The sequence below is a fragment of the Tenebrio molitor genome, chromosome 1 (genome assembly GCF_963966145.1).
Source record: "Tenebrio molitor chromosome 1, icTenMoli1.1, whole genome shotgun sequence".
Taxonomy (NCBI): domain Eukaryota; kingdom Metazoa; phylum Arthropoda; class Insecta; order Coleoptera; family Tenebrionidae; genus Tenebrio; species Tenebrio molitor.
This window is the reverse complement of record NC_091046.1, coordinates 38,468,573-38,492,669: the sequence shown is the minus strand read 5'-3', so window position 1 is coordinate 38,492,669 and position 24,097 is coordinate 38,468,573. Positions and strand designations below refer to the sequence as shown.

Genomic DNA, 24,097 nt, shown 5'->3' with positions numbered 1-24,097 from the left:
TTAGTGATTGACATGTCGTGAACAGCTGATCAGCGACGACCTTTCCCTAACCAAAAATTTTAAAGGACGTCCATACAAGTTATCTGTTAATTAGACTAAGCGCACCGTCAGAAATTTTTAAGATGTTACCGACCTGTGCAAGATCTTTTGGTAAAAAAGTTTTAAGTCATAAAGTAAGTCCATCTAGAAAATATATTTTTTTAAACATTTTTGGGGATAGAACTTGGGCAAGGTTAAATTAAGGTCTACAATTGCAAGACGATCGATCGCATTCTCGAGTGTTCCACAATGAAGAATATAGTTTATAAGCGTATTATAAATGTATATAAAATTATAAATCACTAACTGGCTGCTAATCTAATTTTCTTCACAGAAAGCTTTGGGTCTGATTTCCGCCTCCAAAAACAATTATGCCACAGAGTCGTCATTTGAAACCAAAGTGAGTAGAAGCCGCACTTCGCCAACATTACGTAACTGATTGTGTTTGCAGCCCTTCCGTTTGCACAATTTAGAGCAGGGTCCCGGGACGAACGTCAGCCTCACCAGGGATGACGCCCTCAAGTACTATAACGAAATGCACACCGTCCGCAGGATGGAAACAAGCGCGGGTAATTTGTACAAAGAAAAGATTATTCGCGGCTTTTGCCATCTATACTCCGGTCAAGAGGCCGTCGCGGTCGGCATCAAGGCCGCTCTGCGCTCCCACGATGCCGTGATCACCGCGTACAGAGCCCACGGCTGGAGCCACTTAATGGGCGTTGACCCCTTGGGGGTTCTTGCGGAACTGACCGGACGACAATCTGGCTGTGCTAGGGGGAAAGGTGGTTCGATGCACATGTACACCAAGAACTTCTACGGTGGAAATGGTATCGTAGGGGCTCAGGTTTGAACGCATCAAAATTAAAAGTCAAGTTTGCGAGAATGACGTTGCAGGTGCCACTAGGTGTAGGAATAGCTCTGGCAGCTCAGTACAAAGGGACAGATGGCGTATGCGTCGCTCTGTACGGAGATGGCGCGGCTAATCAAGGTCAAGTGTTTGAAGTCTTCAACATGGCTAAATTATGGCACATCCCGTGCATTTTCGTTTGCGAAAATAACGGATATGGCATGGGTACGAGCGCAGCGAGAGCTGCGGCGAATACGGCGTATTATACAAGAGGTGACGTCATTCCCGGGATATGGATTGACGGTATGGATGTTCTGGCAGTACGGGAGGCAGCTCGGTTTGCCGTTGAACACTGCGCAACTGGCAAAGGCCCAATAGTATTAGAGGCCGCCACCTACAGGTATTTTCTTTCAAACACACTGGACACAGTATTTGGATTGTTTTCGTTTAGGTACTCGGGTCACTCGATGTCAGATCCAGGAACTAGTTACCGAACACGCGACGAGATCCAAGAAGTGCGTCAAACGCGAGACCCGATTACTTCCTTTAAAGAGAAAATTATCACCGCAAACCTGGTCACAGCTGACGAATTGAAGGTCAAATTAGATTTATTATTTGAAAAAAAAGGCTTATTTTGTACTTGCAGACTATCGATCAAGAAATCAGGAGTGTAGTTGACGATGCCACGAAGAAAGCAAAGGCTGACAAAGAAATTCCTCTGGAAGAATTGACTGCTGATATTTATTCGCTTCCTTTAGAAAACCAAGTAAGAAATATCGGTCCTTTCGATCCACTGTCGCACAAAAGAATCGGAAAAGCCGTTAATTTTAAGTAAGACGTTGCATTTTATAATTTATAAATAACTTTTTAATTCATTGTAAAAATTTCATTTACAACATTTTTAAACTGTAAATATGACTCCAATACATTTTAAATTTATCAAAAATTGTGTAAGATGCAGTGTATTTATTTGAAATTGAACATAAAAGGACGAGTTTAATTTGGGTGGTTTTTCTCAAACTGAACACTTGCCATTACGGATGTATTAACAACTGCCGCAAAATCTGAACTCTGAAAATAATACTGTTGCACTTGAATTAGTTTTGTATTATTAAGACAAAACCTTCATAGTCTTCTGATACTATGAGTAACAGTCCACGGCTTTCGCACAACAAAAAGTCATCGCAAAGTTTCAACAAGTTTTTTGTTTAAAAAATAAATTTTAAAATTTGACTTCTACAAAAATTTATTTTTTCTTAAGTCTACTTAAACATAAGTAAACACTACGTCTAATAACGTCGGGCGCCGTTTCTGGAAAGCGAAATTTAAGTGAACATTTGAAACCGAAGTTGACTATACTTACCATTTAGTAAACTTGTTAACCATTCCCTGATCATCGGGAGGTAATTAAATTCTGATTTGGAGCTGAATCGATTGTACAAGTTACCTATCAAAATAACTACAGCGGCTTTAAAATTTTCTGAAGGAGCTTGATTAACAATCGGTTTCAGATACTCTTCAAACTTTTCATGAACCCATTTTTCCGGACGATTTTTACAATACAACAATAGTGCAAGTTCCGATGATCGAACTGGTTTTCCTGCAATAAAAAGATAATCAAAACCACCAACACAAACCTATTGATAATCCTACTTAAATATTCGTGATACAGTTCCTTGAAAAATTCGTCTACATCCCACCTCTCCGTTGGATAGCCATAAAATTTTATTAGCAGATCTCGCAGTGGTAGTAAATTATATCCTGGCTTGTTGCAATCTTTCGTATACACAATTTGTACTAGAACTCGTGCTATCGGCATATCTACAACACAAGTTTTTAGGTGCCGAAATAAAATTACTTGTTTAGATATTACCATTAGAGTTCAACTCGTGAGGCAATACTTCCGTCCACGATGTCAAAACGATAAAAAGAAATGGCACCGCAAAATCGCCACAAAAATAAAACACATCACAGCACAATTTACGCATTCTCGTTAAATTTTTTTCAAGTTTACACGTGGCTAAATAAAGTCTGGTTATCGGTCCGATTTCGTTTAAAACTTTGCACGATAAGAGTCTCCGTTCGGCTAGAGTCAAGAAACTATCGAACACACCAATCACATTTGTGTTTTCCAACTTTGACATGAAACCCAACATTGTCCTTTGAACGTCGGTCATGAGGGGTGCGGGGCTGTATTTGGTGTCAGGAGCGTCGTGATAATCCACAGCAATTCTCTCAAGAATCGCCCTAAAAACAAAATGATCAAAACGACAACTCATATCTTTGTAAATATTAATTTATAAATGATTTAAAAAAAATGCCATCATAGTTACTTATGAAAAACAAAAGTCGGTGTCTTAGCAAATTTTTATTTGAAATGTCATTACTGTCATTTATTAAGCGTTAAACAGTGACATTTTGTGTTTTACAATTCCCACAAGATGGTTTTTACTTCAGAGTCTTTAGACCATAAACAAATAATGCTTGAATCTTAGATAAAAATTACCTGAATGATGGCAAGACTTTGATGGCTTTTTTGGGTATATAACATAAATAACCTTTACAAAGGTACCCCGAGTGCTATCAACTTACTCTGCTATGTACTCTGGGTCCTGGAACGAAAATTCACGAACAACTTCGTTCAGTGCCTCCTCTTCCGCTGAATAAACGATGAGTTTGTTGAAGAGCATTTCCAACTTGCTCGTTGGCATCTTCTCAACCTTTTCCGGCGCTTGATCGAGAGGTATTAAAACTGGCCTACTTGCTGGGCACGGTTCGTTGCAAATTGAAGTTGGTGATTGTGGACTTTCGTAACTCGCGACTTCTTGTACCTCATCCGCTGTCAACTTTTCACAGGAGTCATCGACCAGCGGTGGAGTTTGTACTAGTCGCAGCGAACGCCTTGTCCTGCAAAGTGGCCTTTTGAAACTGGTTCTTGAAGATTTTTCTTCTGCCACGGATCTTTGAACAAGTTCTTGAATTTTTGGATCAATCTTTTGGTCATTTTTCGGGGTTTTGGGTGCAACCGTGCAAATAGATTTTGATCGGTTTGTCACATTACCAAAGACTGTTCTGAATGAAGAGATGGAATTTTCTTCAACATCGGAAACGCTCGTTTCGCTGTCTAACATTGACAAATCAGGTTTTGTCATTTTCTGTTTCCTACTTATTGCTGCTTTTTTATTTCTTATCGCAGTCATGATTGAATTACATTTTCTTTTACTTCTACGAAGTTTCACCGGTTTATCACAGGGCTCCACATTAGCGACATGTTTTGATGTTTCCGTTACGTCACTGTGATCGATTTTGTCTTTTTGCATATTGATTTTACACCCTGGAATGTTTTCTATTTCTACCTGCACAGGCGATTCAATCTCGCAACTGTCACTACCAATACTCTGATTTTTATCGTCTTTATTTTGCCTACTTTGTCGCTTTTTTTCGGTGGTGGTAAAGTTTTCGGTATTTTTTCGTTTTTGGGGAGATTCACAATTCTGCAAACAAATAACGTCACTCTGATCTTCAGACCTATTCTCTGTTCGTGCAGAAGTCTCATTTTTAACGTCAAAAAATCCCAACAGTGGTGCGTTCTCGTCGTCATGATCTTTCAGTAGCATGTAGGAATTTTTGCAGCATTTTAAATTACACTTCAGTTCATTTGTGACTGTATTATTTTTCTCCTTTTCGTTAAGTCTCCATTGTCTGTGAATCCTATATGGTGCATTTACAATTTGCGGAATTACTCCGTAGGTAGTAGGTATTGTATCGGTGCTTATAAAGAAATTTATATTCGCTTTCTTTAACGCTACCAAAGCCCTAAACAGATCCGGTGTTTCACGTCTCTTTTTGGCCAATAGTCTCTTTCTTCTTATTAAATTTCGTCTTCTATTTACGCTCTTGACTAAATCTGGATTATTATACGAAATTATTCGTTTATCGCCTGATCTCGATTCTGTTGGGGGAGATACTCTCTCGTTCCCGTAAGTATCCTCCCCTTCCACAAACGGCAGATTTTCGTCATCACTACAGTCACCTAACAAATAAAAAAATATAATGGCGTAAACATCAAAAATATTTCATAATAACATTAAAATATTATAATAACCGTATGACAAAAATGCTTTTTATACCCCTCATATTTCGTTCTTCTTATGAAGACTTTTTTTTAATAAAATCAGATTTATGTCGATTGTCGTTAAATTACAAATTCGGTGAAATATCGACACGCTGAGTGTCTCGGATGTATTACCAGTAAATAAACAAGCAGTAAGAGTTACAGAACCAATGATTTGATAGTGTGTGTATAATTTTGAAGTAAATATTCTTGTATCTTTTTAGGTGCAAAACGCTTTCTGATAACGCGTTTTAATATTACCCGCTATTCGTTAGATTTAACGCAATTCAAGCGGTGAACGCTATACTACGTTTGGTGAACAGATTTGGTAATAAGATTAGTGGAAAGGGGCTTGATGGCGCCCTACAGTTTGCGTAAAAACCAGTTTAGCATCTTAAAATGTTCACATTTCATAACGTAAATGAATCAAATAAAAACGACAAAACATAAATCTAGCTATAAACATTATACAAGAACACATACGTAATGACAGACAGATTTCCAGTGAAGCTCTGTGAAACCGGTTTACCAACAGTATAATATTCTATTCCGATTTAATGCTTATTTGAGAGAGGGGCTCATACTGAATCTGTTCGGCAAACGTGGTATATTTGGTATTGTATGGGGAGCATGTAAATCATGTTCACTTGCGGCAACAAAGGAACTTTCTGTGAGTAAGTTAAAAAATTAATTTGGCATCGAAATCATTGTTTTTACGATGGCAAAATTCTTTATTATTTCTTTGGTATTGTTGTAAGTTAAAATTTTTCTCTAATTAATTAGGTCCAATATCAACAAAATATCAATAATACATTGAATTGTCAAGCGCTCTTTTTGAAAATTGTTCAATATCGCATTTTACTAAAGCAAGAAGACAATCATTAATGACAAAATATGTTATGGGTTATTATCGTTTCGCACAATTGCACTTGTGATTGTGTTAAAGAATACATTGTCAACCAAAATTTATTGCTCACTACTGTAAATATACAGGGTATTTCACGAGTGATAATGAGCCCGACGGAATTGAAAATGCAACCCACAATACATTGGCATTGCAAACCTGGATTATGTCTGCGTCCATATTCAGCTTTGATTAGCAAATGTATTGTGGGTTGCATTTTCAATTCAGTCGGGCTTATTATCACACGTGAAATATCGGGTGTGTCAAAAAGGACGGACAGGCGTTTTAGTATCATAGCATAACATAGACCCCGATTTCGTAACAAAAATTGTTCTGCACCTTTCAGTTAAAGAAAAAATTCAGAAACTGAAAATCAAAATGGCAGCAACGCAATAGGTAACTAAAAACTACCGTATGTCGTTGTCAGTTACATTTTTTTTTCTCAATTGTTGATCAAAACGCCTAATAACATTCACATTGGAATGTCTTTTGTTAGCAAAACGCATGGTGTATGTCTTTGCAGCTAAATACCGCGTTATTTTCTGCGACACCAAGACACGTTGCCAGGATTTTCGTATTTTGTTGCGATATCAATAATTTTTACTGTCAAGCAACCTGTCCGATTTTTTAGTAATAGGTGCACATTTGAGGATGAGCTTCTGGGATTGGTGAAATTGAAAAATTTATAACTCAATTATATGACCTACAGGAAAATGTATTTTAGTCATCTTGGAGTCTCTTGAGGCTCAATATATTATGCAAGTTTTCTATGGGGAGGCAGTTCTGGGACAGGCTGTATATCATGAAAAAATTAGCAAAACTAAAAAGTACTCACCTTCATAAAGTAGACTTTTTACTGGTGATAAGCAAGCAGGTAGAACCATCTGCTTCATTATATCACTAATTTCTCCATCACTGGGAGTAGAACACGGTTTTTTAGGTGTTTTTACAGTACACAATAAAATTTCTTGATTTTTATTACTATCATCATTTTCCACTGCTTTATTACACTTTTTAAGTGTCTCGACATTACACAATGAACTTTCATCACCAATATTATTTTTCATTGTTTCATTACACTTTTTAGAAATTTTTTCCTCAGACAATGAAATTACCTGTTGATTTATATTATCCAGGTCATTAACATTTTCTTCGCTTGTTTTACTGTTTTCTCCACTTCCAACTTTATTTGTCAAAACATCAATTTCTTCCACTCTGCATTGCTTTTCGTTTCCATTATTTGTTTCCAGCAACATTGAAATTTCCACTTTATATGAACAATTTTCTTCTTTTAACTTTTCATTTTCAGCTTGTAACTTTTTCATTTCTATTTCAACACCATTTATTTTCTTTAAAAATCCTTTTATTTTATTATCTTTCATTTCCATTTCTATTTTTGAATGTTTTTTTAATGCTCTTAATTCTTCTTGTACCATTTTTAAATCATCCTCTATTTTTTTATTCAGTGCCCTTTCATCCTACATAAAAACAATAAATATAAATTTATTTATAACATTAATACAGGAAAAAATCTCACCTCAGTAACCTGCATGTTCTCAATTTGTTTTTTCAATTCATAAATTTCCAGCTTAAAATTACTGTTTTCATTAATAAGTTTATCTTTTTCTTCTTTTAATTCGATAACTGTCTGAGGAGTCATCTTGACTTTAACAGGCGATACTTTTTTCTTAAGGCGTGATTTTTTCTTTCCAGTGTCACTTAAGAGGAAACCATTTTCTTCTAAAGGGACTTTTTCTGTCTCTAACTGTGACACTTTTTCTTTCCACTCTTTCAATTCTTGATTTGCCAATTGATAATTTACTTGTAATTTGTTAATGGTTTTGCTAGATTCACTCTCTAGTTGGTTGAAATCCTCTTTTAATCTGTCATGTTCTTTATTAAGTAAAGCGTATTTGTTTTCAGTAGACATTAGCTCATGAACTACTGTTTCATTTTTTAATTTAAGTTTATTAGCTTCATTCTTGCTTAGTTCTAGTTTCGTTTTTAACTGCTGTGTCCACTGTTGTGTTTTCTCTAACATTTTATTTTTTTCCATCAAGACCCTGAGCAACTCACTGAAAAAAACAAGCGTAAGTATAAAAAAAAGTCCATTTTTTATAAAACTTACTTGGTCTTGATAATTTTTTCTTTCACAACTGAAAATTGAAGTGTCTTCTCCATTGTGCGATTAACGTTCGTCGCTTCACGTAAGGCACAACGTGAGGTGTTCGTCCAAAAACTAACCTCAATCCTTAAATACAATTCCCAAACTTCGTACTACCCAAAACAACGCCCAATCTTTTATCACAGTTTTTATGCAAACACAGTTTCTTTTTACGAAAAATCATTTGAAATATAAAGGGTTCTTGTATTATTTAACATTACTTGAATTCATTATACCGCTAAACAAGACATAACCTCGAAATTTTAACTACAGCGTTTCTTTAATAAGTTTGCCTGTACTTATACGTTGAAGAAAAACTTCAATTGAAAAGACGTTCATTAACCATACTGCACTTGTTATTAATTTTTTAACCCTTTTATAGACTTTACAGATTACAAATACACGTTTCTTTACATTTTGTTGGTTAGGTTAGATTCTTGCAAAATATGATACAACAATAAAAAAGGAAAAAGGTAAGCCCACCGCTCCTACCATTTATTTACAAATAGTCAAATACTTTTCCTTTTTCAAAAGAAACAACAAAATATCAATTGTATCCTTTTCTATTTGTTTGAAAAACGTAATTTATCCTAAAATTATCTTGATAACTAATAAATTGTAGCTTATTTTTAAGTGCATAAATAAGCTCACCTAGAAATCTTATTAGCTTGATAGCTTGTTTCCAGAAAGCAAACGTTTTGAAACGTTTCTCTACCAACATTAAAAGAAAAATTAAACTTTAAAAATAGTGTTTTCTTTCTCGTTAATGTTGGTACGAAGGTAAACGGGCATTTTTGATTATTAAAAATCCAATCCCATCCAATCCAAACAGCGCTGAAGTTGTCAGGAGCAGGTATTCGATAAGAAAAGTTATTTCTGGCATTTTAAAAATAATAGTTTATTGATACCTTAAAATATTATTAATATATTAATAATAGAATGATAAGATATATAAACACAAATGTTTTCTAAAGACGATCTACAAGAATTACATAATCTGAAAAATCTGTATCTCATCATCAAAAGTTTTTTACTCGATTCGTCGCTTCTTCACAAGGGAACCCAACTGCAATAAATAAAACATCGCAACGAACATTCCTTAAAATTCAAACAACTTACCAAGTCTGAAATTGCAGGTAAATTGTTAGTTTGGTCACCAGCACCAGTATTGGCATTGTCTGGAGGTGCTGATGTTTTGCTTCCTTTGATATTTCGATGCTGAGGAAATGTGGGCATCAGTTTTGGGTCACATGCTAGAAATTGCGAACAAATCATAGAAATAATAAATGTTTATTTAAATGACTTACGAAGTGGTGGTTCCTTGAAATAACTGCTCTGCAGACATTCTTCCGCAGTCGCTCGTTTGCGAGGGTCATACATAAAAAGAAAATTTAATAATCTCAAACCAGCAGCTGATAACCAGGGAAATCTTTGTTTCAAATTGTTATATGGTTGTTGCTTGAGAGAATAATTTTCAAGAGCAGGTAATTCACTGAATCCTGGCCAAATTGCATCTGATGGTGTACCTGATGTACAAAATTTAAAAATTAATTAATTTTACATGAACCACCAACACACCAAGCAAATCCACAATCAGTTCGAGCTGCTGAATTTCAGACCGTCCTGGTAACAAAGGCTTGTGACCTAACAACTCTCCGAGAATGCAACCTGCAGCCCACATATCAACACTAGTAGTTTGAGTGGGGGCCTGTAGAAGCAATTCTGGGGCTCTGTACCACAAGGTCACAACATGAGGCGTCATTGGTCTTAATGGAACCCCAAACCACCGTGCCAAACCGAAATCAGCGATTTTAACGCAACCCTTGTCTGTCATTAGCAAATTAGATACTTTTAAATCTCTATGCACAACAAAATTATGATGCAGGTATCTCAATCCTCGCAACACTTGTAGCATGATACATTTGACCTGTGATTCTGTAAAAGGAGCTTGCATGTTGTCTAACAATGAAGCTAGATCCTGTTCACAATATTCCATTGCAAGAAAAATGCTCTCCAAACTCCGACCAACCACAACTTCCTTCAAATGTACAATGTTTTCATGACGGCATTTGAGAAGAACTTGAATTTCTCTCAAACTACTAACTGGAATTCCATCACGCTCTAAATCCATTCTGACTTTTTTCAGGGCTACTATTTTATCAGAAATGGTATCTTTGGCTCGATCTAGAAGAGAAAAAAATTACAAAAATTGAAACTTTATGCTTTCATGTACTTACACACTATGCCGTAAGTTCCTTCTCCAATTCTGTTCAATTTTTCAAACTCAGACACAAATCGACATCGTCCCAACTGAAATGTGAAATAGATAAGTACACTTCGTATGTTGTTACACAATGCTATACATACAATATCTGAATCTGGAATGTCCATTGATTTACCAGTAAGAAACGAAGTCAGTATACCTTTCTTAGATATAGGAGCCGAAGGTTCTGCCCCATTTTCATTTTCTTTATTAGTTTTATTGTTTGGAGCTGAATACATTTATAGGTTAAGTGCGCGTTGAAAAATTAAATAACTTACAATATTTAAAATATAACTTACACTTTCTCAAGACGTCTGCATTCATCTTAGTGTTATAATGGTCTCCAAAGATTTATAATTTTATAATTATTGAAAGTTTGAATGTGTTAAACTCTACAAAAACCCGTAAACAAATTCGGCTGCAACCTTATTGCGACAAAGTTCCTACACAATTTATCTCATTAATAATGTAGGAATTAAAATTTTAAGAACAAATTAATTCTTAAAAAGCCTTCAGGAGGCCAATCAATTATTGAATTAAATTTTTATTGGTTCTTAATTATCCTTAAATTAAATAAATATTTACGTAAACTTAAAGAAAATAGCGTTGTCAATTATTATACAATTGGCATTCCTGTACAGCGACTTGACGTCTGTGCTTGACGTTTAGCTGACAGATGTTTGACAACTCGTAATTTGAGGGTCAATCATCAAAAAACCGGAAAATTGTTTTTGATATATTTTTTATTTAAATAACGTCTGTAAGTATAAATAAACGCATAAACGTTAATTAACAAATTATTTTATGTGTTTAAGGTAGTACAGTAAAATGGATTCCAAGAGTGAATTGTTTGATCTTAGTGGCAAACTAATCATTAAAGTGCAGTTAGGGGATGATATTAGACGTATTCCGATACATAATGAAGCAATCACATATGATGAATTGGTCTTGATGATGCAACGTGTGTTCAGAGGCAAATTACTAGCTAACGATGATATAACAATTAAGTACAAAGATGAGGGTATGTCTCTTATTAAATTAGTAGTATTTCGTTAAAAATTAAATAGAGCATGGGACATCAAAACAATATAATTATATGTGTTGTACGCAATTTATAATCTAAATTCATGACATCAATTAAAAGTAATGTATGTTCCAGATGGTGACCTCATCACAATTTTTGACAGTTCAGATCTTTCATTTGCTATACAATGCAGCCGTATATTAAAGCTTCAAATCTTACCAAACAGTGATAACAAAAGTGAGACTGTGAGTGTATTATCTTCTTCTGATGTAATTAAACTTAAACAACAACTAAAAACAATCAGAAATCAGGTAAATCAATTATTGGATTCACTGGAAATTGGTGCAAGTGCACCTGCACCAATAGTTTCCCAAGTAACAAGTAATATTATGAAATAACTGGTGGTTCTTGTTATTTTTTTTTATTTTTTTAAATTAGATATTGAAGAAAAATCTGGCAATGATGTAGATGTTTCAAATACTCTGAATAAAGTAAACTCAAGTGAGTTTGACCCTTTGAAGGACAAAATACAACCTAATGGCATTGAAGAAGTGAAAGAAGCCCCCAAACCAACTCCAACTCCACCAGTCAGCAGCAATAATGACCCTCAAAGTGGGCAGCCTCAACCTGGACCAGGTCCTGTTTTACCCATACCTCAAGGACAGCCAATTGCATCAACTGCAACAAGTCATCATAACTTGAATGAATATTATAACAGGACAACCCCAAGCTATCCTCAGATGGGATATGGAAGTGTACCATATCCTCAGCAGCAGTATGCATATGCTGGGTAAGAAGGGCATAAAGTACTTCTTTTGATTTATTTACATTTTTGCAGGTATGGTCAACAGGTTGATCCATCTCAAGTTTCCAGTGCAAATACCTATACCAATCCTCAACCAAGTAATGTCACATACCCTGCTCAGCAACAGTACAGTCATCCACCACCAGGGGTATATCAGCAAGGACAAGCGAATCCCTATTCTAAAGCTTACACTCAACCAAGCCCACAACATGGCTATAATTTACCACCTCGTCAATAATTTATTTGCTGTTTTAATCAATTATTTGTATTTCGTGACTTTATTGCTATCTTGTAATTATTATTATCTTAATCTTTCATCTTTTACCAATTTACTAATGGGTAACAGCAATAAAAATGTATTTTCAATTATTTTAATAAATAACAAAACGCGAACTTAATTTACACATTTTTCCAAATTTTAAAAAACCTTTATAGTTTGTCTCAATTTTAAATTTCCACTATTATCCGTTCACGATTGTTTCAAATTCGGACTGTATGAAAATCTGACATTTTAGTTGGCAATATTGTGATTTGGCATTATAAATCTATTTTAGGTTATAATTGAATTACACTGTATCAATTAGGGAATTGACAAGACGCGCCAATCTAACAAAAAAATATCGTGGCCTCCTGCGTGTTTAAAACAATCGTGAACGGCATATAGGTAAATATATACCTGTTGAATTATGTTGGCAAAATAAAACTATTTCAAAATTGGGGATTCTTATAAATAAAGTTGGTAATATAATTATGTATTTTATAAACATGATTCGAAAACATTAAAATTTGTTCATAAATTTATTTTGCTTTTAGAATTTGATTTTCTACCTACTTATTTGCTGCATTTTAAAAAAGGTTTTCGTTCTTTACCTTTATTCTAAAATTTTGAGTTGTAAAAACGGAAATTAACAGATAACCTAACAAATACAATCGACGCATTTTTCACCAAACAGTGTTGCCGGTTGTATTTCCAACGTAGAATGCAGTGTTGGTGGAAATTTAGAATTGAGACAAACTTTACATAGATTAAATTTTAAGTGTCCCAGTTTTATTTGTCCATCGACCCTAAGAATATACATACGTATTTTTTTAGTAGTTTTCCGTTTCATTCAAAATTCTTATGTTAGACAAGCATATTTTACTGTCTTGAGGATGCCTTGAGGTATTACATATTACATGGACTTTATCAGCGCAGACGACGGTCCTAAATAATCCATGAAAAATTTTGGCACAAATACGTACAATTGTACAAACCCTTCCTTCACGAGCCGCCTCTGTCGGCAAATGTTATTTGTGTTAAATCTGTCAAATTCATTTGGAATTTGAAGAGGTGTCTCTCTAGTTGGAACAGTTGGGAACAGTGCAAGTGGATTCCATGACTCAAAGTAGGTAGTGTGTTGTTATCATACATTGTTGTTAATGTAAGTTGTCATCAGTTTGTTATTTACTTTGACTAAATATCAGTTTCGTATTTATGTGGCGTATGTGATATACCAAAAATTATTTTATATCCCCGATCAGTAAACTGACGATCAAATGATGGTGTAGATTTGTTGCGTGACTCACAATTCTGGCACGAACACATATATCGAACAACGTTGAAGATTTCTCCGAAATACAACGCCTGTGAAAATGCTGTTCAAAAACGTCAACAAGTGCCAACAACGAAACCCCAACTTCATCTTCGATGAAGCCTGCATCGACATTCTGAACACCTTAAACGACACCGCATCGGTTTTGGGGCAGTACACAGAATGTCACAATTGTCATTTTCAAAACCTGACGACTCTAGAACCACACAAGAACACCTCAATACTTGTGAACACGCGGTATCCTTTAGAGCTGTTCTTTGTGGCGCAGGGAAAAAACCAGTGCAGGTAGGTGTCTTTCATATGTACTTTTTATCCCTAAGCGATGTTTTTGTAGCGTTACAAAGTTATTGTCAGAACATTATCGCTATGGGTGGAATATTACAGAAAAATGTTCAAAAATATTCATTAAAGACCCTGCAGACAGCGCTTATTTACGTAAATATTATTTTTTGAAGGTTTTGAATTATTTAATTAATTGCATGTTGCAGCAATTCTCACGGCTTTTATAGTTCTTTTTTGCTTTGGGACGTTGTGGTACATGGTCAAGTGTATCTACAAGAATTCAGGACGTTTAAGAAATTTTATTGCTTGGAATACAGACATAGAAAATGTAATTATTAATCATTTAGACTGGAGACCATCGAAGCGACCCTCTTGTACAATCTTTGTTTAAAATCTTTCCAAGTGTATTCACTTTGGTTGTAAACAATTTTTGGGAGATTGTTGCTTGTGATGGGTCACCTTGGGATAAATTTTAATCGACGACAAATTTACTAGGATTTAGGTGGATCTTCTGCGGGGACTCCCCTAGTTATTGAAAGAACACCGTCGGTACGTAAGCATCCGCATCGCATCAAATCTATTGATGTGTTCCGCGGTTTATGCATCATGGTGATGATTTTCGTGAATTATGGAGGAGGAAAGTATTGGTTTTTCTCACATTCAGTTTGGAACGGGATAACAGTTGCCGACTTGGTGTTTCCGTGGTTCATGTGGCTCATGGGAGTTTCTTTCGCTGTGTCCCTGCAAGCCAAGCTGAGAAGAGCTGTGCCGCGCCGTCAATTGGTCATCAACGTGATGAGGCGATGCTTCATATTGATTCTTTTGGGTGTGATAATCAATTCAAACCAAAATTTGCAAACGATAGGCTCCCTCAGATTCCCCGGGGTTTTACAGAGAATCGGCATCACCTATTTCGTGGTGGGAATTTTAGAAATAACGTTTACGAAAAGGTCTGAAGTTGAGGTGCGAATTTTCATAAGACGATCAGTTGCGGTAGTAACTTCGCATTTGAATTTTAGAACGTCTCCTGCATTTACGACGTCGCCGTGGCGTGGCCCCAGTGGCTCTTTGTAACAGTCTTGGTAATAATACACACTTGTGTAACATTTTTGGCGAACGTGCCCGGCTGTGGAAAAGGATACCTGGGTCCAGGGGGCCTGGACGATCACGGTGATTTTTTTAATTGCACGGGAGGCATTGCAGGGTACATCGACAGGCAAGTGTTTGGGGAGCACATGTATAGAAATGCCGCTTGCAAAAAGCTGTACGAGATCGACGTTTATTTGGACCCCGAGGGTAACCTGAAACAACTCTCTGTGTGTATTTTAGTACATTTGTCACGTTTTAGGAATACTTGGGACGCTCACTTCCATTTTGACCGTTTATTTAGGTGTCCAAGCGGGCCGCACTTTAAACACGTATCAAAATGTGAAGGCTAAAGTGGTGCGTTGGTTGATTTGGGGCTTGGCCACCGTAAGTACTGCGTTCGAATCTTGACGCCACTACTTTTACGATTGTGATGTTGTTGCAGGGCCTTCTTGGCGGAGCGCTTTGCGAATTCAAAGAAAACGACGGGCTGATCCCCCTGAACAAGCAACTGTGGTCGTTGTCTTTCGCGTTGGTTTTGTCAGGGATGGCTTTCGTTATTCAGTCGTTCTTGTTTGTGATTGTTGACATTTTGAGAAAGTGGGGCGGCAGACCCTTCTTCTATCCCGGGATGAATTCGATATTTCTGTACGTGGGGCACGAATTATTCAGAGATACCTTTCCGTTTGCTTGGACTCCAACGAGCGAAACGCACGGCGCTTACTTGTTTATGAATCTTTGGGGGACTGCTGTGTGGGTTGCCATTTCTATTTTCTTGTATAAACGTAACGTATTTTTCGCACTTTAAATTGAGTTGTTTTTGTGCAATGTGTAACCAGTTTACTTGTTCGATAATTATATTCTACGACTGATTCTGAATTTTCCCAAAATTATTAGTGAGTGAACTGTTAATTTTATTATAAAAATTTGATTTTTCTTGTTTTTATTATGATATAATTATAGTTCAGACTTATTAAAAATAAATTTATTTAATATATTGCGTCACTATATACAGTCCACCTTTGTTTCCTCCTATCAGCTAAATAAATATGTAGACGCATTGTCTATTATTATCTTTAAATATTTTTTTACCATCTATACATACATCCGTCAGATAATGAAATGGTTGTCATATTACTAATTTAGAACAATGATAAAAATTTACAGTTATAAATGCCTATATTTTAAATTGTTTCTTTCATCCTTTTTCTCTTCATTGTAATGTCCTAAAATAATCCATAGAATATAAAACACAACCACGATACACACAATGGGTATTTATCGTGTGTCCATAAAACTTGATAACTTATTTCGCTTTTCTCTGAAAATACATATGTAAATAGTTTAATTTCAAAATTATCACAACATAAATAAATTAATTAATATTATTATGAATGATGAATATTTACGATGTATACAGTAGAACTTCGATTACCTATCACCGTCACGTAACTTTTTCCAAAAAAAAAATATGTTTTCTTTTTAACTCTATAAAAGCATTGCTAGATAATGTAAATATGAGAACGGTTCATCGTTTATTGACCCTGACACAAAAGGAAAAAACTATACTCTGTTCACTTGAGTAATGTAGTAATCACGTCCACACCACGCAGCTCTGCGTGATCGGCTTCACTGACGTCACATACCTACAATAAATAATTTTTTCTTTTCACTAAATGTGTAACTTTTTCGTGAGCGTTTCTAATTGGGATTCTGTTATAACTTAATCCACTGAACAAATTTTGTACTCAGAGAAGCACCACACTAGCACCTACGTTGAAGTGAACAAAGTGTTGGAAATTTCAAATGATTTTTATTTCATTTTCACTTTACGCCGGGGACAATAAATTTTTAACAGCCTTATGTAGATATCTGTAATGCGCTTATTGAAGACCCGATAACAATAGTGTAAAAATGTAGTGTGATCACATTTCGAGAGATTAAATAATAAATTAAACTTAGATGACCCGGTCATACAGGCAATATACCTATAATGTTTTTAATGGGCATATTCTTTGTCCTTCATAGTCTCCTCAATCAAATGCCGAGCGATAATCAAAGTTCTAGCTTCTAGCTACTGAAGCTAAGGATTTAGGAAGAAAACAATTTGCATACCAATCACCGCATAACCATAACCAATTTGAGTAGACCCCATTCTATACGAGCAGGTTGGCACTTGTATCTCATAATACAAATCAGGATTGATCGTGGAATAGTTAAGTGTAATATTATCCGCGATCGGTTCGAAGACTTTGTGTCTACCATTCCATTTTATAATGTTGGCGACATGATTATGTCCTGTGAAAACTATTCGTGGTCGTGTACTGTCAACTATCTAGAAATATAAATCGTTAAAATTTACTGCACAAAAGTGCTGGAAAATATAGCCTGTTCATATTTCGTCACTTCAAAGATCCACCAGCCATTGATTTATGTTAATCAATGTTTCTATAATCCCATAGAGTAAATGAAGATGGTACAAGTTGGCACATTCACAGCCATCTCTACTTACAAGCCGTGAAGTTAGAAATCTGGCAACGTCGCGTGTGGGTCTATTCCTTCATCCTTCATCAGTCCACGTTTGTTAGATAGTGTTTTTGTGAGTTTGACTCAAAAACAGTGAGATAAATTGGTGCTGAAGAAGTATTTAACAATTCTTGAGCAAAAAGAATCATCAAAAAGTACGAGTATTAACCACATTAGCAATTAAAAGTATAAAATCAGATAACCTTTATGTTGATTTTAGTGTTGTATGCGAATGTGGAACACCATGTGAAAAAATATACGTCCTTGCGGCATTAATTATGAGCAATATAGTGTTAAATAATTATAGTCAAAATAAAAAGAATGCTTGTCAACATGAAAAACGTAGTACAAAGAAAAAACTTACCAATTTGAATAATTAGCGAATATGTACAGTCGATGGACAAATAAAACTGGGACAAAAATGACAATCACATTAGTCAAAATTTACAAATTTGCATCGTTTAATTACGGCTTTATTACAAATAGGTTAACTTTGGTATGACGTATTATATAGACACTGACAAATATATTGACTATTCAATGGTCTGATTTACGTAGATTCAATTTTAAGTGTCCCAGTTTTATTTGTCCACCGACCGTACTAAGTATTAAAATCGTTGAAATCTTAATAATGTTTTTTGTTCGACACTGTCAGAATTTGAGAATTTTCTCTTGTGTGAACGGATTTTGATAAATGTCACAACTTGTCAAAACGAAACGTCAAGCTAATTTTACAGATTTTAAGCGAATTTTGAGCCTTTAAGAGGCTAGTCGAACAAAAAAACGTTGTATTCAACTCGTTCGTGTGTAAATGTGTCCTTTTTTGGCACTCGTGGCCCTTTAAAACGCGTTTCACTCGCGTTTTAAACTGGCCCACTCATGCCAAAAAAAGTACAATTTACACGCAAACTCGTTAAATAAACTACTATTTTTATACGTTTCCCTTTTATCCATCCTTTAATCATTAGTTCATTACATTACTATATGAAATTTAAAAAAATTACCTACCAAAAAACGAATTAACTAGATAAGGCGCTTTGAGCGGCCTGGCGCGTAGACCCACTTGAAGGCGACTAAGCGGTGTTGCCAATTTTAACTTCACGGCTTGTAAGTAGAGATGGCTGTGGCACATTGAAACGACAATGACTGAGTCTGTTGGCAATGAAACAATTGAAAAGTACAGGTGTTTTTTGACTCGTAATTGGCACTGAGCGGATTTTTTAACTTGAGACCACATTAAAAACATTTTTGGTTATGCCAGTTATGTTTATGCTACCTATTACAAAAATGAACCTTTGATCAGAGACAACCCCCTTTGATACTTTGATGGTAAATTTAAAATTAGCCAAATTTCATTGTTATACCAACAGATTCAGTATTTCTTTTTCAGTAATTTTGGTCGTCAACGTCACTTCAAAATTAGGTTAGATTGTCACAAATTTAAAAAAATTCCCTGCCTGATTATGCCCATGTCAACAAAGTGTCAAAAAAATTAGAAAAAAATGACAATTAATGCCATACAACATGATGACATGTTATGTATTTACGACTGTTTTACAGAATGACCTTGACGACCAAAATTTATTGCTCGTGACTGTACATATGAAGCGCAAAGAAGATGGGGGACTTAAATCGGTAAATTGGTAGGGAAAAGTGAAAACCGACAGATTTACATAAAAATCGATAGGATCGACAACAGTGTACTTGACCTGACCTGACCTAACATTTCATTTGTCAAATTCGACAGTGCTGCCACTTGTATTTTTTATGTCAATTGCGGTGTTGGTGGATCTGCGATATGTGAACAGATTATATCTCGGCAGAAATAGATTCATACATTTTCCTTGTTGTGTAGTAGCGTCAGTTTTAAAGTGTGACTTAGCCCAATTACTATTTCGTTATTTGTACTGTTAGATTTTCTATCCGTCATTCCATTTATGTTGTAAAAAATAATGTTGCTATAAGATAGACTAGTAAATTTTGGAAATGCCTTGTAGAAATGGTTCTTTAAAGCCTCCTTATTTACTGGCTCATTACCTTCGCCTCCTATGTCGTTATCACCTGGCAGCCATATGTACTGATGTAAATAATTTTATTTGTAATGAAACAATTTTACCCAAGAATCTTAACAGTACAACGCATGCAATAGGTACACATGAGCTTTTGTAATTAAAAAAATAAACAGAATGTGTCGTAAAGACGCACGATAGAAGTGAAACTTTTGTATTACAGGGAAACATTGTAATTATTCTTCAATCACTTTTAAATAGCATATTCACAACAAAATTGTATATTTTAATGAAGAAAATAAATTATAAACAACGATAACACTAAACAATATCGAAATGCGTAACTCATTGTTCATTTTTAAGCCTCCAAATTAAAGAGAGGACATTATCGATAAATGCCGTGAGTGTGACATAGACAGAAGTATACACAATTTTAAGGGATGTTTGTATCGTGTCAAACAGATTAACTTACATTTAAGTGAGATGGAACTATTGGCGCAACCGTTGTGCGAGACACTCGAGAATGCATTTAGCGCGTGGCCAAAGCACGCTCCGCCCCTAACTCTTTAAGCGCGGATTTTAAATATTGAAAATTAAAACGCCGACTACACCTGACCTGACCTGAAAAATAATGTGACAGCGTCCTTATATCGAAAAGAACTATTATTTTGCTATTTTGCACGTTTGAACATTGAACCTGATATCTGGGGCCGCCGCAATTTCTGTTCACGCGCCAGCGCAGCTGTGCCAGTGCTTTGGCTACGCGCTAAATGCATTCTCGCCGACCGCATAGTGTTTACCCCCACCACTTTTCGTCACACAAAAAGGTTGCCGATCAGAATTTCAAGACCCTCCCATAAAAAGTTTCACTTCAAAAATAGACAATACATTCCAATTCAACAATAATTTCAAGCGTTGAGACATGTGTTCACTGATTACCTTACTGGAGGAAGACTTTGGATATATATCAAAAAATCGGCCTCGATATCTTTTAAATTCTGCATCAGTTGCTATAGAACCTTCATCCATTAAATCACCAAGAAATATAACGACGTCTGGCTTCACGAAATTGTACACTTTATGGTAACTCTTTTTTAAGTAGTTGTCACAGTGCCAAACAGTTGTTGGCGTGAGAAAATGTACTTTTTCGTTTTTTTCTCCAATTATTTGTGGGTCTGATACAAGAAGAATCTTTATACACTCATTGTGATTAGTGCAGTTAAGGGGTGACCAATCACGTTTGGAGCAGAAAAAAGTTAATAATACGAACAACCCTATACAACATACTATCACTGTTAATAAAATGAATTTCCTGAAAAGGTAGGTATGTCTGAAAATCAAAAAATATATTTAACATATATTTATAGATATACTTACGTATTTCTTCTTAGAACAGAACGTACACTTTTTCTGAAGACCCGTAATAATACACACATTTTTCTAGAGTTAATCCTAAACGATGTTTAAATAATACATAATCTTTAGGTTTGATAAGGATTTATTTATTCAATTCTGATAACGTAAAAATGTAAGGGAGAACAAAAGTAAATGATGGATTATAAATCAATGATAGATAGATAGAACCACACATTATAAATGATTGTCCCATCGCAGTTGGCGTTGAAAACCCACACAAATTTTGGATGTGCCGCCAGCCTCGCAACGTTAGACAAACTAGTAGACAGATTTTCACTACCCCGGTAGCGCTACTCGTCTCACTCATGTTATGAGGCTTGCGACACATTTAACTATGTCACCAACGCTTACTGCGATGGGACAATAATTTATAATGATCCTGTATGTAATTTTTTTTAAGTTTATTTCATAAGTAGGGGAAGGGCGGGCAAAGTAAAATAGGCGGACAAAGTAAGATTGCGGTTTAAATTACGAACTATTTCGTGGGTTCAGATCCTAATCACATAATCCACTAATATTAATTTCAACAGTTGGTATATAGAGGTGTCTCCAAAAAGGAAGAGGAGTCCATAGCTCCCTTATTTATCGGAGGAATAAAACAATAAAACAATAAAAATGGCGATTCTAAAAAGAACCATTTATTTAAATAGGTAACAATGTTAAAGCAGATGTTCGAAATGACTATTCATTTATATGCACAATTGTGCTCTACGTAACAAACTTCTTGTAGTAGCGTTAGTTATCATTTCTTCAGTAACTGAAACCAAGCCTCCTGAATTCAGACTCTCAGATCAGCCTCTGAATTTATGGGCCGCCGATAAATGATTCAGATCTGGAGACCTGGCAGGCCAATGATGCGGTCCTCCTCGACCGATCCAGCGCTGTGGATATTGGTTATCCAAAATTTCCCGAACGTTTCTGCTAAAATGTTGGAACCAGTCATTTATGCGATAAGCAAGAGGTACAATTTCAAGTAAATCAGGTAGCTCCGTTCCAATGAACTGAACATATCTTGCCCCCGTTATCTTGCGGGGAATTCAAACGGTCCAATCTAGAGCCGGGGATTCGGAATTTTAACAAATGGAAGGATCCACCACGCTTATACTTGCCAAACGATCGCCCAATAGCCCAGTCCACAAATTAACAGAAAACCTATGTTGAAAACCTCTGAGAAATTATTCTTTTGGATTTTCCTCTGCCCAGATATGAAGGTTGTGATAATTGGAATAACCTTACCGGCAAAATAGCGACTCATCAGAAAACAATATCCGTGACAAGAAGTGTGAAGCATCGTTTTGGTTTATTAACCATAGATAAAAGTCTCGCCTAATTGGATAATCCTCTGGCAGAAGATGTTGTACTCGTGTATAGTGGTATGGATGCCTCCTATTATCAGCTAGAACTCTCTGCACCGAACTCTTGGATAAACCCATTTCACGAGAAACTGTTCGAATACTCCGGGTGCCGTCTTCCTCAAAGACATTCAGTACGGCTTCCTCGTGTTCGACAGTCCCTACATTTCTTGGAGCACCCCTAACTTCTTCTTCGAACTGGCTGCATCTGACCCGTTTCTCGACCCCGAGCGATTAATTTCAGGATTGTTTTGTCTTTGTGGAAATTGTCACGGTACAACCTTACTGCTTCACATGCATTGTTCCCACATCGCGCAAAAGTAAGAATCATATCTACGTACTCACAGGAAGAATACATGTTAAATGATATCGCAGCGAAATTCTATAACAAATGTCAAACTGACGTAAACAATCATTCTAATAAATGTAGTGGACCAAATCAAATGGACAGAATTATAGAGGTTTACGGATAAAAAGGAAACCTAGGCAACGCAAAATTGCGATTATTCCACCTTAATGATGCTCAACTCTAATTGGTCAACTTCAGAATGTCTTTTCTCGGTTATCATTTGAGATAGGACTTTTTTTGTTCAAAATACACGTTAATATATTCGCCCTAAGGCTCCCTTTTTTCTCTGGGGAGCCAGTTCTGGGACACCCTGTATAAATAACTATAAATAAGGGAGTTATAGACTCGTCTTTTTTTTTTGGGGACACCTGTATACATTTAGCTCTGCATGTATCGAGGTGTCTGTTCGTGTCGTCTAGTGTGTGTTGGTGACATAGCGTAGAGGGTTTGTGATCATTTTGTGATTTAGTAACAAAATTTGTAATATTCGAGAGAGGTTTTGAAAGAAATAGGTAAGACACTAATTGGTTTTTCTGCATCCTGTTCATTTAGGTAATTCTTTTGGTTATGTAGCACACTTTGTGTGCAAATATACCAGCTTCTTTCAGTTGGAAAGAAACTGTTTTTTATTTTTGTCTTTGAAAAATACAGCGGGCAAAGTGAAACTGGATTGCAGTAAGCTACGAGGTACAATGACGATCTTCTTCCCGGTAAAATAGTTCGGCGTGAGTCTGCTGGCTTTTTGGTGAATTGTTTATAAAAGACGAATAAAAATCTTCGGTGGTCAAAAAAAGAAGACCTGATGCTTTATCAAGAAAAGGACATAAAAATGTTATTGAAAGTACGTACCAAGAAATGAGAATAGTATATTATGTTATGAGGAGCAAAAATGAAGTTTTATGTGCTGCGGCTGGTAGATTGACTGCCGAACGCAGTGAGGCAGACAAACCAGCCAAAGCACATAAAACCATTTTTGCTTTGAGCAAGAAGCAACGATTAGCTAATCAAAATGTTTATCATCGATTAAAAAACCGGCCCTTAGTCAAATAGTCACTTACTACGAATAAAGAATTGGTTTTTGTTTGATTATCTAAGTTTTTATCTTCTTTCACTTTTAATGTACGCGCGGACACATTGGCGGGTATAGTTTGTTCAGCGAGAATCCCAATCTCTTGCTGGACGAAGTTTACCAGAATTTACGATCAAACGAATGAAAATTGTATCTGGGTTTAGAAAGATTTTTCGAAAAAATGTTAAATAAAAAAGTAATTTATTTTTATGAGTTCTATCACCATTTAAATTTTCTGAACGTATTTCAATAACAC

The 24,097-nt window shown here is 35.7% G+C and overlaps 6 protein-coding genes across 15 annotated transcripts; 3 read left to right on the top strand and 3 right to left on the bottom strand.

Annotated features, from left to right (window-relative positions):
• On the top strand, nt 1-1,886 carry LOC138124022 (probable pyruvate dehydrogenase E1 component subunit alpha, mitochondrial). Of its 2 annotated transcripts, XM_069038951.1 has the most exons (7): nt 3-150; nt 221-321; nt 374-439; nt 491-883; nt 934-1,286; nt 1,338-1,482; nt 1,533-1,886. In XM_069038951.1, exons 2-7 carry the CDS (start codon nt 289-291, stop codon nt 1,719-1,721), a joined length of 1,179 nt encoding a protein of 392 aa, XP_068895052.1. In that variant the 5' UTR covers nt 3-150; nt 221-288; the 3' UTR covers nt 1,722-1,886. The 2 variants fall into 2 exon arrangements, with proteins under 2 accessions (XP_068895046.1, XP_068895052.1); XM_069038945.1 differs by lacking the exon at nt 221-321 and having other exon boundaries at nt 1-173.
• On the bottom strand, nt 42-8,609 carry LOC138123961 (nuclease SbcCD subunit C-like). Of its 2 annotated transcripts, XR_011156961.1 has the most exons (9): nt 8,033-8,609; nt 7,442-7,979; nt 6,740-7,382; nt 3,479-4,919; nt 2,760-3,133; nt 2,540-2,707; nt 2,250-2,486; nt 2,010-2,197; nt 42-1,957 (listed from the first exon to the last, which is right to left on the bottom strand). XR_011156961.1 is itself a non-coding variant. In XM_069038853.1 (8 exons), the coding sequence occupies exons 1-8, from the start codon at nt 8,083-8,085 to the stop codon at nt 2,133-2,135; spliced, it is 3,519 nt and encodes a 1,172-aa protein (XP_068894954.1). In that variant the 5' UTR covers nt 8,086-8,609; the 3' UTR covers nt 42-2,132. The 2 variants fall into 2 exon arrangements, 1 of the variants encoding a protein (XP_068894954.1); XM_069038853.1 differs by having other exon boundaries at nt 42-2,197.
• A 341-nt stretch (nt 8,610-8,950) lies between these two features.
• On the bottom strand, nt 8,951-10,792 carry Cdc2rk (cyclin-dependent kinase 10). The gene is made up of 7 exons (XM_069038367.1): nt 10,631-10,792; nt 10,436-10,560; nt 10,306-10,378; nt 9,647-10,252; nt 9,376-9,594; nt 9,188-9,321; nt 8,951-9,134 (listed from the first exon to the last, which is right to left on the bottom strand). Exons 1-7 carry the CDS (start codon nt 10,653-10,655, stop codon nt 9,099-9,101), a joined length of 1,218 nt encoding a protein of 405 aa, XP_068894468.1. The 5' UTR covers nt 10,656-10,792; the 3' UTR covers nt 8,951-9,098.
• Nucleotides 10,793-10,945: 153 nt separating this feature from the next.
• LOC138123640 (protein TFG-like) lies at nt 10,946-12,558 on the top strand. 3 transcript variants are annotated; one of them, XM_069038415.1, is made up of 5 exons: nt 10,946-11,091; nt 11,147-11,352; nt 11,491-11,736; nt 11,794-12,145; nt 12,194-12,558. In XM_069038415.1, the coding sequence occupies exons 2-5, from the start codon at nt 11,160-11,162 to the stop codon at nt 12,396-12,398; spliced, it is 996 nt and encodes a 331-aa protein (XP_068894516.1). In that variant the 5' UTR covers nt 10,946-11,091; nt 11,147-11,159; the 3' UTR covers nt 12,399-12,558. The 3 variants fall into 3 exon arrangements, with proteins under 3 accessions (XP_068894516.1, XP_068894525.1, XP_068894534.1); XM_069038424.1 differs by having other exon boundaries at nt 10,960-11,087; XM_069038433.1 differs by having other exon boundaries at nt 10,971-11,087; nt 11,151-11,352.
• Nucleotides 12,559-13,246: 688 nt separating this feature from the next.
• LOC138123578 (heparan-alpha-glucosaminide N-acetyltransferase-like) lies at nt 13,247-16,117 on the top strand. Of its 4 annotated transcripts, none has more exons than XM_069038356.1 (8): nt 13,247-13,545; nt 13,709-14,037; nt 14,087-14,187; nt 14,241-14,362; nt 14,530-14,997; nt 15,054-15,330; nt 15,383-15,507; nt 15,566-16,117. In XM_069038356.1, the coding sequence occupies exons 2-8, from the start codon at nt 13,793-13,795 to the stop codon at nt 15,926-15,928; spliced, it is 1,701 nt and encodes a 566-aa protein (XP_068894457.1). In that variant the 5' UTR covers nt 13,247-13,545; nt 13,709-13,792; the 3' UTR covers nt 15,929-16,117. The 4 variants fall into 4 exon arrangements, with proteins under 4 accessions (XP_068894457.1, XP_068894440.1, XP_068894450.1 ...); XM_069038339.1 differs by having other exon boundaries at nt 13,682-14,037; XM_069038349.1 differs by having other exon boundaries at nt 13,247-13,581.
• Nucleotides 14,319-23,956, bottom strand: LOC138123623 (uncharacterized). 3 transcript variants are annotated; one of them, XR_011156871.1, is made up of 5 exons: nt 21,033-23,956; nt 20,595-20,985; nt 19,484-19,723; nt 17,109-17,455; nt 14,319-16,441 (listed from the first exon to the last, which is right to left on the bottom strand). XR_011156871.1 is itself a non-coding variant. In XM_069038393.1 (5 exons), the coding sequence occupies exons 1-5, from the start codon at nt 21,089-21,091 to the stop codon at nt 16,347-16,349; spliced, it is 1,005 nt and encodes a 334-aa protein (XP_068894494.1). In that variant the 5' UTR covers nt 21,092-23,956; the 3' UTR covers nt 14,319-16,346. The 3 variants fall into 3 exon arrangements, 2 of the variants coding, with proteins under 2 accessions (XP_068894494.1, XP_068894500.1); XM_069038393.1 differs by having other exon boundaries at nt 17,236-17,455; XM_069038399.1 differs by having other exon boundaries at nt 17,236-17,455; nt 20,595-20,967.
• Between the last annotated feature and the right edge of the window lie 141 nt (nt 23,957-24,097).